The sequence below is a fragment of the Mustela lutreola genome, chromosome 7 (genome assembly GCF_030435805.1).
Source record: "Mustela lutreola isolate mMusLut2 chromosome 7, mMusLut2.pri, whole genome shotgun sequence".
NCBI lineage: Eukaryota > Metazoa > Chordata > Mammalia > Carnivora > Mustelidae > Mustela > Mustela lutreola.
In genome coordinates this window covers 87,117,050-87,133,233 of record NC_081296.1, presented here as the reverse complement: position 1 = coordinate 87,133,233, position 16,184 = coordinate 87,117,050, and the positions used below count along the sequence as shown (strand labels likewise).

The 16,184-nt window shown below is 32.6% G+C and overlaps 1 protein-coding gene across 2 annotated transcripts in view; it reads right to left on the bottom strand.

Annotated features, from left to right (window-relative positions):
* Positions 1 to 2,138: 2,138 nt before the first annotated feature.
* G2E3 (G2/M-phase specific E3 ubiquitin protein ligase) overlaps positions 2,139 to 16,184 on the bottom strand; it is a 69,936-nt gene continuing 55,890 nt past the window's right edge. For both annotated transcript variants that reach the window (XM_059181825.1, XM_059181826.1), the window contains 5 exons: positions 15,796 to 16,103; positions 13,515 to 13,696; positions 9,917 to 10,089; positions 5,587 to 5,777; positions 2,139 to 4,807 (listed from right to left, as the gene is read on the bottom strand). In XM_059181825.1, coding sequence (XP_059037808.1) covers positions 4,551 to 4,807; positions 5,587 to 5,777; positions 9,917 to 10,089; positions 13,515 to 13,696; positions 15,796 to 16,103 — 1,111 coding nt within the window. In that variant the 3' untranslated portion in view covers positions 2,139 to 4,550. The remainder of the gene's footprint in view (positions 4,808 to 5,586; positions 5,778 to 9,916; positions 10,090 to 13,514; positions 13,697 to 15,795; positions 16,104 to 16,184) is intronic.

Below are 16,184 nucleotides of genomic sequence, written 5' to 3'. Positions count from 1 at the left end.
AAGTTTCTCGACTTTGGGGTATAACTGACAAAATTTGTAGTTTACATAGTTATGATTTAATAGAATTATAACACTATGAAAGGATTCCCATCTAGTCATCACATCCAATTACCTCAAATATTCATCTTCGTTTATTTTGGTGAAAATACTTAAAAACTACTCAGCAAATTTCAGTTATACAATAGTTATCAACTGTAGTCACCATACTATATATTATGTCTCAGACCATATTCATCTTACAGTTGAAAAGTTATCACTACATCAAATGAACTAAAAAAAACAAAAACCAAAAAACTCCAAATTCATGTAAATAGACCAAGAGTGGCTACCAGGGGCTGGTGGGTGGGAAAAATAGGTTGATAAAAGATTATGAACCTACATTCTTTACCTTTAAGAATTGCATCATCTCTCATTTTTACAGCTAACTGGCATATTCAGTAAGAAAATATTTATATTGTGTTATTTTGAAGCACTATTTTGAAGGAAACACCAATGATCCAAGTGTACTGTAATTAAATGACAATTCCTGCCCTAGGGAAAAATTCTACTTCATTGCTTGTTCTCATGGAATGTGAAATATACATTTATCTTCTTCCAATATGTGAGAGCCCAATCTTGTTGATTTGGGTACTTTCACTTTCAAATGCAGATCTATCAGCTAACCATTTCAGTTCTATCACAGACTTCTTTCCTAGACTGAGTCATATTAATGTAAAACATTAAGACAATGTTTAACATTTATATACAGTATATACATATGAAATGATAAAAACTGTTTTGACTAAGGTGTGCACACAGGGTGGACAAAAAAACTTATAAAAAAATATACCCCACAAAATGGTGGAGTAGACAAATAGACCCTGTAAGGCTGAGACTGAGAAAGGAATTTGTCATGCATTCTTAGAATCAGCAAGAATCAAACTGGCTTAAAGGGTTAACTTAATTTACTGTAGACTTTTAACTGGCTCTACCTATCCAGATCTTTGGCTTAAATAATTTATTCTGGTAAACTTATTTTACATTAGGGAATAGTTTTAACACAGAATGTCTCAATATGGCTCATTAAAGAGAGGTTCTCGGGCGTCCGTCAACAACTGATTACAGGATCTCTCAAATATGAAAAAGATCTTGTATTTAGCATTGTCAGAATCTTAAAATCCTAACAAGATATTTAAAATAGTTCATATAAGCACTTCACATTTAGTAGCATGAACATATTTATTTAGGAATGTCATTATCAGTATCATGTTTTCTGGTTACATCTGAAGTCAAAAAAGGGGGAGGGAGGAATAGGCTGCCACATCAACTATCACTTAGCATAATACCTGGCATACAGCAGGCATTGGATGGAATATGTCTGGCAGTTGGAAAAGATAACAGTCGAAAGAGAACTTGAAAACTGGGTCTTTTCAAAGCAATCCAAATTTTTCTGAACTACACATACATTCAAGTAATCCATTATACAATGTGATGTTCTACTTTGTACTGAATTACTTAAAGCATAAAACTTTGTATTGCATTACTTAAAGCATAAACACTAACTTAATAGCTTCTTGTAAAACTAACAATGAAGAAAGTGATAATCCTTATATAAAAGAATTACACTTAAATGGAATTTTGTTCTAATCATTTTCTTACAATGACTAAATACAGAGAGCAAAGTCATGGAGAAAACTTACCTATTATAATCTTCACTTCGCATTCATCATTGAGTACAATAGCTTCCACAAATTTAGGGAAAGAATTATTACAAGTTTGGCATAAAGTAGAAGCCAAAGTGAATTGCCAGGTGAGTAATCAAATGAAGGCTTTTTACTTGACCCAAATAATGGCTTATTCATAATGTAGAAATTAAATATTACAAGGTGTAAAATGATAACCCAGTTTCTGATGAGATTTTAAAGAAACTTTAACCTTAAATACTAAAAAATTAAAATGACTACAAGAATAGTAAAGAATTGTATAAAAGGTCTTCAGATGAACTTCCCATACCAAAAGGTTTAAAAAGTGTCTAAAAACAATGAATTTAAAACTAATCAAAGACTGTTAATAGTAGATGTACAATAGATGACTTTATGGTTTTCCTCAATATTGAGTATAGGAAACACACTTGAAATATATGGCATTTAGACGACTGAAATAGTTAAATACAAATACACATTTATAAGGGTTTATAGCATAATTACTTTTAAAAATCAATGTCAGCAAGAGTTGTGTACTGGCTAGAACAATGAACAGAAAAAGAACATCACAATATCAACCATGTGACATAGTAACACTGCAGAAAAATAAATAACCTATAGGATTCTCTACTATGCCTTGACTATATAGACTAACTTAAAACAAACTAATGGAACATCCTTAAACCTAGAAAATGCTTTGCAATGAGTATGCATCACTTTAGAAATGTGAATATATGAAATTATTTACATCACACCATATCCCAAAGGCCCTACACATAAAATAGTGAAATGAGGAACTGAAATACTGTTTTTAATTATAGTCAACCCAAGCACATCACTTCCCTACCACCCCACCCCACCCAAAATCTGTGTGAATGTTCATCAATTTTAATTACCACTGTAGGAAAAATTAAAACTACAAATGACAGAAAATAGCTTTAATTAGATTTTTGGTTTCTATTTGTTTAATGGCTTTTTAAATTTTATAAAAACTGGGTACGGTTGAAAAATATCCAATTTATCAAAACATTTGGAATAAAAGCTATATGGCAAATTTGAAGTTTAGATATTCAAACTCTTAAACAATCCTTTAATTACTTTTGATGATCTAACAATTCAATATAAGACGGGGCACCCAGGTGGCTCAGTCGTTAAGCATCTGCCTTCGGCTTAGGTCATGATCCCAGGGTCCTGGAATTAGGCCCCACATTGGGCTCCCTGCTCAGAGGGACGCCTGCTTCTCCTCTCCCACTCTCCCTCCTTGTATTCCCTCTCTCGCTGTCTAATAAATAAATAAAATCTAAACAACAACAACAACAACAACAATAATAACACAATATAAGACAAATAAATGCCTTCTATAATGTTCTTAAAAACTTCAAGTCAAAATGAAACTTTTTAATTTGCTGGGTCTGTCAATAAGTGTAACAAGGAAAATTATACTAGGAATATGTTTTAGCTTTCCTTTGGTATTGAAGAGTCCCATCACCAGTATAAAATCAATCCTGTTGTTGTTCTTTGAAAATATCAATAATTTAAGGATGTCTTGGGAAGGAGGAGAATATGATTATAGTTGATAACTGCTTTTGTATATTAAAAAAATGTGGTTAAAACCAACCTCTCATAATGATTTAACTCTCATGCAATTTAAATTTACTTTGGTGGAAAAGGAATTTATGTTTGATAATAGATTAGGAACACAAAACTTTTCCACTTTCTTCTTTTGCAAGAATCTAAACATGGGGACATAACTATGGGACTATGTGTTTTTAAATTGTTATTACATGATTTTTTGTTACTTTAAGGTATTCTTTGACTTTCAATAACAAAAGTTTAAAAGAAAAGGAAAATAGTTCATAGTAAGAATAAATGAAACATACTAGTTAATTCTGCACTGTGAGATTAGTGTGGGTTTTTCATTGTTTGTACTTCTTTCTTACACATTTTTCCATTGCTTATATAATAAAGATCTCTTTCAAGAGCAAAGAAGGTAATATATAACGCAGTGGTACCAGCTTACCTATCATACAAACAACTTGATAATAAATAATTGTCAAAGAGTCATGGTAATCCACAAAGATAAATGACACACCCCAAATGATTCTGAATCAGACATAATGTGGTTTTAATACCACACATGGGATATAGAGAAAAAAAGAAAATCCTATGATCAAAGCCAAGCCTTTAAACACTTTTTAAGTTATTTTCAAATATATTTTATCCACCTCAGAAGTGTTCTTAAGACTATGGAATGTCCATAGGTTCTAAAACATTTGTGCAATTCTGCTTTTTCATAATACTTCCCATTAGGCATAGTCTAATTGCAGTGTGGGTCTGTTTTAATATAAATCAGTAATCTAAAAACATTTTCAACCAATTCCGTGCCATCCTAGGAAAAATATTAATAACACATACTCCAGAATATATGCCTTTGATTTATATAACACGATTTATCAATTTGCTTTTCTATTTAATGCTTTAAAATAAAATAATTTGAAAATTATATAAAACTAGAAAAATCATTGTGGTATCCTATAGCTAATCCTAATTTGCAGAAGCAGTGAATACAAGTTTTTTTCCCATATATCAGGTTATTATACTTGAAAAAGGTCTGTACAGCTGTTTTAAAACTATTTATATTAAAGTTTATGACACACATATATTAAGAAAATAGAAAAATATCATCGATTTTGACTGGTACATGTTAACAAAAAATTTTTTAGCTTAAGTGGCCAAAACATTCCTTTATGTTCATATAAATTTTATTGGGCCAAGAAGCTGACAAGTTTGTTCAAATAATGGACAGATTTCTGAAACAAAAAGTATCAATAGCAGCTTTTCAAGAAGCATTTCTATGTTCAAAACATTTTAATGTCCAATGTAGTGAGAACTTCCTTCCTTTTCTAGTCTTAGGGTGTTTCTTATGGCAAAGTCCATATTTTCTTGAAATTCTTGATACGTATTGGTGATTGGAAGAGCTAAACAGTTATTAGACTTGTTTCCAACAGGAAAATCCATATGAAGGCACTCAATTGAAGGAGTGGGTTTAAATCCTGCAGGTGGAATGGAACTGCAACCGGTTGCAAAAATAAGAATGTCTTCCATTGTTACTGCAGATTTACCATCTGAAAAGTTTACCAAAAAAGAAAATCCACGTTATATATATATTACTATCAATATAGATGCTTGACAGGGAATGTTTAAGAGACTCTAACATCTATCTATCTTGGGCAAAATAAATCACCAAATCAAGCACAGTAACAGGAAAATGGTACACTCAATAAATGTTTACTTGAACCTCAAAGTATGACTCAGTCATTTAGTTGCTACTCATTGTATATTTGAATGTCTTCTCTAATATAAAATTATTATACAATCCAAGAGGTTCAGGGGGCATGATAATAAAAATAATTTTAAGCCATTTTTAGATCATCACTATTTGACACACTAGTTCATCAGACTCAGGAAAACTAAGTGGTATAAACTAACTAAATAACCTAGCTAAAAAAGAATTTCAACTCATATCTTTCCCACTCTTATTAAACAGGATGATTTTACACTGCTAATGCTCAATGATATTTAACTTAAAATTGAAAAAGATGAAATAGAAGATAATTAGCTTTAAGATTATGCTGTGGCAGTCACCCATATAAAGTTTTCTAGGAAGAGTGCCTTTTACCTCAAATTATCTAGAGGAAAACAAATTGCAAAACTGAAATTTACTCTGTAATCTTTCCTTATCACTTTGAACTTAGTCATATACACTTGTCTTGAAATAAATTTTGTAAATGTGCAGTTAGCAGATGAAAAGTCTTATCATCAAAAAGCAAAACTCAAAGAAATAAATTAATATACCAAAACAAATGTTCTATGACAGTTAAATAAAAATAAAACATCTGCATACCCTCAACAGCCTGTAGATAACTGTTCCAAAATCCCAAAGCCTGTACGTCAGATAATGTGCGTACTGTAAAAAGATCACTAAGGATTTCTGCAGTAAGATTCTCAGGTTTATGACAGAAGATGCTATAAAAGGCTTCTGGGTAAGTCTGAATTTTCTCCAAAACACCAAGAGTTTTCAGACCCTGCTTAAAACTTGTAAGAAGATAAACAATAAGCCAACATTCATACATGTGTTTGGTATTACAACTACAAATTAACATTTCTAGCTAACTTACACACAGTTAGATGTGAGGAAAAAACATATAATAATATAGATATACATGATATGGTACTTTTAAATCAATAACAAGCAAGTATATTAATATAAAATTTTACCTGCCCATACTATTTGATTTTGTAAGATAATTTTAAAATTAAAACAATAAAAAAAGAAATAAAATTAAGCTAAAAGAGGAAAAAAGTAGACTTGTGAAAGTATTTTATACTTCAAAGCTAGAGTATAAAATGAAGTTTCCTAGTAACTGCAAAGAGAGAGAGTAATAAATCTTAGCCACAAAAAAATTCAACTTATGTACTGCTAAAAAGAAATGAACAGAGACAAAAACAAAGTGGTAACATATATGACAGAAAACTAATTTCTCTAATATACAAAAAATACAAATCATTTTTCTAAAAGAACAATTTAACAGGAAATTAGCAAAATATGAAGGGATAATTAACAAAATACAAGGAACAAGTAAATTATTTTAAATGCACATTCTCACTCATTAGGAAAGAACTGAGGTATATTTTTATCTATCAGACTGACTAAGCCCTATCTGTGGCTCTGAATCCCCTACCCACCTCCTCAGGTACCCTGTTATAGGTTCATCCCCCCTTCTACTGGGTTATTCTAAAGAGCACAGAAATGTGCTTATTTTTTCCATCTTTAAATGGAAAAAAAATTCATTCAATGCCATGTTTTCCTTTAAGACAACCTATATGAAAGACTTACCCACATTCACTACCTTCCTTTGCTAATTCCCAACTCACTTTTATTCTACTCTTGTCTACACCCGAGGAAAAACTGCCCTAATTTATGATCGATCTCCTTCTATGGCATCAGTCTTCTGGTTTCCCTTCTTTCTCTGGCCAGATCTTTTCAGTCTCTTACAAAGCTGCTTCTTTCTTTACTTTGCTTTAAATGTTGATGTTTGTGTCTCATGGATCTGTAACAAGGCCAATTTCTCTTCTCTCTTACCCTCTCCCATGGCTGTATTTAGCAGGTAGGTATACACTCATCATTATAAAATCCATTATTTCAGTGAGCCTGGGTGGCTCAGTCAGTTAAGCATCTGCCTTTGGCTCAGGTCATGATCCCAGAGTCCCAGGACTGAACCCCACATCGGGCTCCCTGTCTAGCAGGGAGTCTGCTTCTCCCTCTGCTCCTCACCCTGCTCATGCTCTCTCTCACTTTCTGCCTCTCTCTCTCAAATAAACAAATAAAAATCTTAAAAAATAAAATCTGCCTTGTCTTTAAAAAAATAATAAATTAATTAAAAACAAAATAATCTCTAGTATCTCTAGCCCAGAAATATATCCAACAGGCTAATGGTAGCATATATTTCAAGTACTCACACTTATTAAGTGCAAAGGAAAGTTCATCACCTTACTACTAAAATCTAAACCATAACTGATGGTATATGCCTCCATTATCCATCAAATTAGTATAGCTGAATCTAAAAGTCCTCTTTAACTGTTTCCTCTTCCATTTCTTACTACCAAGTCCTATGAATTTCCTTGTCTGAAATCCCTTTTATCTGCTCATTTCTCTATATACCGCTTTACCACCCTATTACAAACCACCTGCAGAAGAACTGCTCTACCAGGTGTGCAAATTCCCGAGTTCACTCTCCAAGCTGTACCTCCAGGGACATGCCAGAAATAAATCCCAATACTGTCATTTACCCTGATGTAGATTGAATGGAGCCCTAGCCCCCTAAACCCGCCAATAAGTCTACATCCTATTTCCTGGAACCTATGAATGTGATCTTATTTGGAAAAAAATTCTAAACAGATAAAATTAAAGATTTTGAGATCATCCTATCTACATTATTTGGACTGGCCCCAAATCCAATGACAAGTATCTTTACTTGTCACACACACAGAGGAAAAGGCCACGTGATATAGATTCTAAAAGTAGTATTTACCATCTTGAAATGATCTCTAGTATATATTGCCAATTTTAAAAAATAACTAGAAAAAGGGTGGATGTAATGTTACTATTTATCTAATAAAAGAAATTAGAACATATGCACACATATATTTATCTATCATTTAAAAAACCGACAAATAATGGCTAAACAATATCACTAAAATGATGACTTCATAAGGGCATGAAAAGTGGATGTGATAAAGATGAAAGCTATACTTCTTTGAATGCAATGTGTACCACAGAGCTGAGTTCTTTTGATATACTTTCATTATAAATTTGATTTTGGAACCATGTAAATATTTTATAGAACCTTAAAACAATTTTTTTAAATCACTAAAAATGAAATAAAAAATGAAAGTAAAATGTATATATAGCTCATAGACCACAGAATAAATATTCTAAATGTCTTTAAAATATAGTAATTTGACTACACAGCCCTAGAAAAATAATGTTAACCTGTTTTCAATAAAGTTATTGGTAATAATGTTGGTAATGTTACTGAGACTACTGTTTATGAAATGTGGAATAAATGAAGTGAGTAATTATTTCATAGTCTAACTCTCCTGTGTTGTTGAGTTGATAATGGAGGTTCTCAACATGGGACAAAGAAAAAGGTTAAAAATCTTATAGCAGAGAATTTGAAGTATCAGTAAAACTCAAGATGTATTTTACATTAAAAACCTGAAATCAAAACCAAACCAAAAAGGTCTACGAACACTGAATAATCTGGCAAAAAAAGCATCCCCAGCATCCAGAATGTATTTTGGAAATATCATTCACCATTCAAAGAAACAAAGGTTCCTCAGTCGAAAATGCACAAAATGAGCCTAAAATACCCTGCTATATACCAAGAAAGCTATCAAAGATCATTAAGGTCAATATCAAAAGAACTCAAAAGAAACATAAGAACATTTACAATGGCCAAATATGGAGACAATGAGAACTCCAGTAAGTTTAAGAAGTATAACAGTTGTGAACACATCAAATATATTTAAATCCATAGGTTAATTTAAATCCATAGGTTAATACATAACATAGGTATTATGTTTGGAATTTGCTTAAAAATAATCCTGGAGTCAGGGTGCCTGTGCTCAGTCAGTTAAGCATCTAACTCTTGGCTTCGGCTCAGGTCATGATCTTACTGGGTGTGGGATCGAGCCTCACATGGGTCTCCATGCTCAGCGGGGAGTCTGCCTGAGCATTCTATCCCTCTGCCCCTCCCCCACAGGCACTTGTTCTCTCTTTCTAAAATGAATAAATATTTTTTAAAACTAAAAGAAAAGAAGAGAAGGGAAGGGAAGAGAAGAAAAGAGAAGAGGAGAAGAATCGAATCCTGGAGTCAATAATAAAGGTAGGCTAGATGAATAAGACTGGCCACAGGTTGACTGGTAATCATTAGATCTGTGTGGTAACTGCATGGTGTACCATTCTCCCAATTTTCATATATATTTTTATACATATACAAACAGAAAAATGTGAGAATAACTAAGTTTTCAAACTTCTTTTAATAACTATAAGAACAGGGGCACCTGGGTGGCTCAGTGGGTTAAGCCTCTGCCTTCAGCTCAGGTCATGATCTCAGGGTCCTAGGATTAAGCCCCGCATCGGGCTCTCTGCTGAGCGGGGAGTCTGCTTCCCCCTCTTTCTCTCCCTGCCTGCCTCTCTGCCTACTTGTGATCTCTCTCTCTCTCTCTGTCAAATAAATAAAATCTTAAAAAAAAAAAAAAGAATTCTAAGAACAAAAAGTCTGAAGACCAGTGCTCTAAGGTAATGAAGATCAAGACTCATATCTACCTTGTTAATCAAAGAATGTTTAGTACCTATTACCAAGCAGACAACAGGTACTCAATAGTTATTAAATGAATGAAAGGAAATGGAAGAGTTGACTTACATGCTAAGAATTTAAAAAAGTTTTTTAGAAGGATAATTATAAACTGAAGTAATGATTACTCTTCCTACCCAAGCATCATACATTCACACCAATTCTGTATAAAATGGTTAGAACAGCAATCATTCTTAAGACATTACTTTTAAAGCATTACTTTAAAATAGCACTTAAATTTTTATCAAATATATCTCATTGTAAGACAATCACTTTAAACATGGAATTTGAGAGAATCACATATAAACAACTTACCTTTCAAAGGGTGCTTGGACTCTCTTAATTACATGATAAACTAGTATGTCCTTTGCCAACATATATTTATCACTTAATGAAGTTATAAGTCTTAAACATCCAATAAGCTCTAGGTAGTTATAGCATTCATTTACTACTGAGTTTAAGTCAGCCACATTTGTTGCAGTATTTACCTATAACAAAGAAGAAAATATACTCAGTTTACTCATTTACTTGTGAATGATTTCTACATTTCAAATAATAGTTATTACTTTATACTCAATTCTGGAGAACACAAGTATGAAGTAAAAGTATATCAAGAATTATTATTTTAGAATTATTTTTCTAGAACAAAGGACAATCCAGTTTAATTAATATTGTCAATTTCTGCCTTCAAAAAACCTAGAGTAAACTGGCATTTTAATATAGGAAATTATTTACATAAGAGATAATAATTGACACAGAACAGTTACATAGCACTAGAGAAGTAAGTGAAATAACCTGAGATTTCATGAAAGAGAAAGAATATCAGCTGTTAGACTTGAATGAGGGACTTAAAGACTTAATGAGGTACTTAAAACAGGGATAGAATCAAAATAGTTCAGGAAATAGTATAAAAAAAGGAACACTTGACCATTAATGTGCCAGACAATTTCATATAGATTAGCTCTTTAAGAGAGTTACACAAGGAAAGAAAGACTAAAAATAGGAAGCAGTCAATGGTCTATTTGAATACAAATTTTACTTTTTATCTCTTCTTTCCAAAAAAACTCTTTCCCAGTGATTTATATGATTTCCCTCATTCACTTCAGATCTCTGCTGAAATTCCGTAATTTTTCTGCTCAAAATACTACCTTCACACACTGTCACAAGTAGTTAGGTAAATATTACCTTTGTGCCCAACCCACCACCCTGAATTTTAGTTGACAGCCAACCTTTCCTTGCAGTTAAATCTGGCTGTATGTGACTGAGAACTATCCAAAAGAATGTGAGTGAAAATGTGTCAAACTTTCCAGAACTCTACTTCTATTTCTCCCCTTAAGAGCAAGCTTCATGTAGATGAAGATGATACCCTAAGTGATTATTACACAGTGAGAGGAAGGAATCCAATTCCCTAGATGTATCATAACCATACCGCTAAAATACAAGCTGCTTGAAAGGCCAGACATCCTATACTTTGTGGGCCATAACTATTCAACTCTTCCACTATAGTGTGAAAGCAGTCATAGACACATAACAAATGGTAAGTAGGTATGGCTGTGTTCCAATAAAACTTTATCTACAACAAGAGAGGCAGCAGGCCAGACTTGGCCTATAGCTGTTATTTGCTAATCCCTACACTAAAATCTAGATAACAAATTTTAGAGAAATAAAACATCTGTTGGGGTCTCTGTTACAGAAGCATAGCCCAAGTTCCATCTTATTATACCCCAAACACTATCTCCTTTCTCTTATTCTTTTTTATTTTTACAATACTTTTGACTATATGGCAGTATATTATATATTTATTTATCTTCTGTGTTTCCTCTAAAATGTAAATTTCAAAGAGGCAGGGACTTTGGCTCACTACTATACCTTCAGTGATGAAACAATACGAGGTACATAGTTATTTGTTGACTAAATGAACAAACATTGGATAGGAGCACAGAAACAATAGATAAAGCCATGAGAAGAGCTGGAAGTCTTAAATACCCTAGGAAATAGCTTGAACTTTGTTCAATAAGCAATGAGAAGCCACTGAAGATTCCAAAGAAGGCAATGTTGTCAAAACTATACTTTTAAAAGAATCATCCTGATTATTAGAATAATATCCTAATTGTTTAAACCTAGAAATAATTTGAGTTTGGTGCAGTAAGTACATTAGAAATAAGAGGAAAATGCTGAAGATAAACTTCACTTTTAGAGATAGATGACTCCATACATCCTGATAAATGGAATATGGCAGAATGAAAATGACACTTCTCCAGAAAGGCATGGAAATAAGAAATCTTTTGAAAAGAAAAATAAGGCAAGCAAGCAAACAAACAAACCAAAAACTCTAGGGGAAAAAAACAGTTGGCTTAAACATCTTGGACTCAGTGTGTTAAAAAGACTCAGACCCTATCTAGGTATAAAAGTCTAGTGGCTCAAAAACAGAGGTCTGGGAATCATTCAGAAAGGTTATGGGCAGGAAGCAGCTTTCCAAATAGTACAGAGGGAGGACTAGGATAACATAGATTAATAACCCAAGTTTCAGGGGTAGGAAGAAATGCAGTATTAAAGAAAACAGAAGAGATGAATTCGAAGACAGTGGTGATTACAAAAGGAGATGAAAAATTATTAGGAAAGAAAGGCCTTTGCATGCAGTGATTTAGATTCCTGGAATCAGCTAAAAACTAGCTGACTTGGAAGAAGGCTCTGTGGGAACAGAAGGCTGACTACAAGAAGCAAAGAAATGAGTAGGAAAAGAGGAAGCTGAGACAATGAAGTCAAACTAAAGTACATGTTTTGGTAAAGAGGAAAAAAGGAAAAATCACTTGAATTAAAGGATAAATTTTAGGATGAGACATCTTGGGCCAAATAAAAGGACACACTTCCATGTTATTTACTTTGTCATTCTGAAACTGAGGCTTAAGATTAACTAAGATGCCCAAGGTCACGGAGCTTATAGTAGCTATTTCAAACTAAAATCTGACTTCTGAACATTTCCTTCCCCCCACCCCAAGATTTTTATTTATACATTTGAGAGAGAGTGAGAGAGAAAACATGAGAGGGGAGGTCAGAGGGAGAAGCAGACTCCCAGTGGAACTGGGAGCCCGATGCAGGACTCCATCCCGGGACTCCGGATCATGACCTGAACCCAAAGCAGTTGCTTAACCAACTGAGCCACCCAGGAGCCCTGAGCATTTGCTTTTCACCATTAAACTATACTGCCTATTAATGGAGACAATGGATAGAATAGGTTTAAGCAGGAGGGAGGATAAAGGAAAAAAAGTTGGATGACTTTCATTGTCTCAATTAGTTTCCAAATCAGTAACATGTAGGCAATGATACTTAGAGAGCATTATTATAACTAAACTGAGTTTGTACAGGTGATATGTAGTACAGGGCTTAATAAATGATAACTATTTTAAGGTAGAAACATGGGAGTCTCCCCACTTGTTTCCATAAAGAAATTCAGCCTGGTCCCTCTCTGCACCTATCATACTTATCTCCCTGTAGGAGTGAGACTAAGTTTTTTGAGTGGTAAGCTAAGTCATCCCTCCTTGCAGATCTACCTACCTATAGAAAGTACACTTTCCCCTGCTATCCAGCAGACAATAAGGAACCTGCCTTATATTGTCTCTGGCAGGGTAGATAAATCCATTTAACTCTGAGGAGTGGTAACAAACCATTTTGATAACAGACCAAAGTCAAATACATCATCTAACTGATTATATCAACATTAAATGTGGCCCTTTGATCTCAGCTGTCTAACCTTAACATCTATCTCTTAATTGTTTGTGAACTCTGCTGGTAAAGAGAAATATTGATACCTCTTGATTCCTGCACAAAGAGTATTATTCTATTGTAGATCCATCATTTACATTCATATAACTAGAATGTAGTCTGTATTTTAATAAACAAGTACATTTCTTACCCTGATTATAATTTGTGCCACGTCAAAGTCTGAAACATCATCTAAAATTGGTTGGGTATTTTCTGGTCCATAAACAAGGCAGTTATACAAGGTTTTAGAAAAGAAACCAGGTGAAGGACCACCATGGACCAAAGAAATTGCAAGGATTTTGCCAGCTTCATAGTAAAGATTCTCTTTCAGAGCTGTAGATACAGATGAAAACACATCAAATATAATTCTATTATTATAAGATAATCATTATAATGAATACATATACAGTAAATTAAAAGCCCCCCAAAACTAAGAATTAGATAAATGTAAAATAATTTACAGAAACTAGAATTGTACATGAAATACAGATCTCACCTAAATACATTTTTCTGAATACAAAATAACCTATAATAGAAAAAATGTAAATACAGGAAAATTTAATAAAAATTACATATAATACCATCACAATAACCAGTATGCACATTTTGATGTGTATTTCTAGTATGTATATTAGTGCAAATAGTTTGACTTGTGCTTTTTTTTTTACTATATTGTAAACTTTTTCTATATTAAACACAATTATTCAAATCTACAGTTAATGACTGATTAAGACTAAATTATAGATGTGCTGCAAAGCAAACCATCTCCTTATTACTGGCTACTTTGGCTAAGTTATACTTTCAACTATATGAGTCACAATATTATAATCAACATCTATTCCCATATTCTTTTTTATATATCTTTGATTATTTGATTAATATAGAGTCCTACATATGCTGTTAGGAGGTCATAGGATATAAACATTTTTAAGATTGTTGATAAATAGGGATAAATTATTTTCCAAAATGGTACAAAGGTACTCCCAGGAGTATATGCTATCTAACCATGTCATCACAGCTTTTAGTATTTTTTAAATTGTCATTTAAAATGTTTTAGCTATGAAGCAAAATAAGTCAGAGAAAGACAAATATTGTATGATTCCATACACATGTGGAATTTAAGGAACAAAACATAGAAGCAAAGGAGAAAAAATGAGAGACACACACACACACAAATCAAGACACTGACTCTTAATTAGAGAGAACAAACTGATGGTTACCAGAAGGGAGAAGGGTGGGGAGGTGGGTGAAATACGTGGTGGGGATTAAAAAGAGTACACTTGTCATGCTGAGCATAGGCTGATATATGGATGTGTTGAATTACTACCTGTACACCTGAAACTAATACAACACTGTATGTTAAAATAAAAACTTAAAATGTTTTAGCTACCTTGATAAATCAAAAAGATATAATGTAAATTTTCCTTTATTTCTCTTAATATTGTTAAGAGCAAATTATTAATAAGTAACATTTTCACTACATGAACTACTAAGAAAATCTCAACAATAACCTTATATGCTACATATTAGCAGTAATACATTCTGTATCTGTTAAATGAATTCCAGAGAGACTAAGCAACTGACTAAAGAGAGACTAAAGCAACTGAAGTAGGTGTGTACAAAACTGAATTCAGATTTTGTGAATTCATGCACTCACCTACTATACCAAAACTGTCTTGAGTTAATGTTACTTTGTTTTAGGGAGTTTTGAATTAAACAGTGTGTACTACACAAGGTACAAATAAACCCTGGAAGTTTTTCAACTATCTTAATGATGCGTTAGGCAACAATAAGGAAGTTCTAGGGACTATACAGGAGAAAATTCAAGTGGAATGAAATAAGTCTTCTCACTCGTCTGAATTTCCTATTATAGCAAAAGTGGTATAAAAGCTCCTAAAAAAGAATGCTAGAATTAATCACTCTTCTGAAATGCATTTTTTTTAATTCATCATAAGACAGAAAAGTATCATATACATAAATATGCATGAAAAATTCTTGAAAGCAAAAGTACATTAAAAAATCTGTTAGATGTGGACCAGAAAACTATGTGATAAAATCGTAGGTTGTGAAGAAACATCCTATCTGCAAATTCCAAAGATGTGAACAAGAAGGGCTCAAATAATCATCTATTCCATTTGGTGACTCTATTCAAATGAAATTAGAATGAATATAAAATACAATTTTAAAGAAGTTACACTTAATTATAAATTCACTCTAAGGAGGATATTACTAAAAAAAATTAAGCATATTCTTAAATAAAAAGTTTCACTAGAAAATTTTAAAAATAGCACTCCCCTTTTTCTACTCTTCTGTGATTCAATCAGTATTTTACAACCAAGTAAACTATACATTTCGACCACAGGAACTAAATATTAATTCTCACAGCTATCTCTTTCACATGGTATATTCAGCAGATACAATAATAAAATTACCTTGAGAATTTAGAGACAAATTCTTTGACAAGGACCCTTCAAATATTGGTGAATTCTCAAGATGTTGCATCAAGAGACTTAGGAATTCTTGCTTTGATCCAGGATGCTCTCTTCCAAAGTTATCATTTTCATCGACATATGCTACTTCAATTGTGTATGAAGGATTAAAGTTTTGATTTCTGAATCCATCTAAGGCACTATTCCAGACATTGGCTTTATTAATCCATAATCTTTTAGTTTTTTTTTTAATTTGAAAACCTAATTCCACCATTATTGTTGAAACTTCTTTTCTAAATTTATTGCCTTGCCTATAAGACATGAATTTAAACATAAAAGTTAAGTACTCTAAAGTACTTTAAATGACACAGCAGTTATTCAGCCAATAAAAA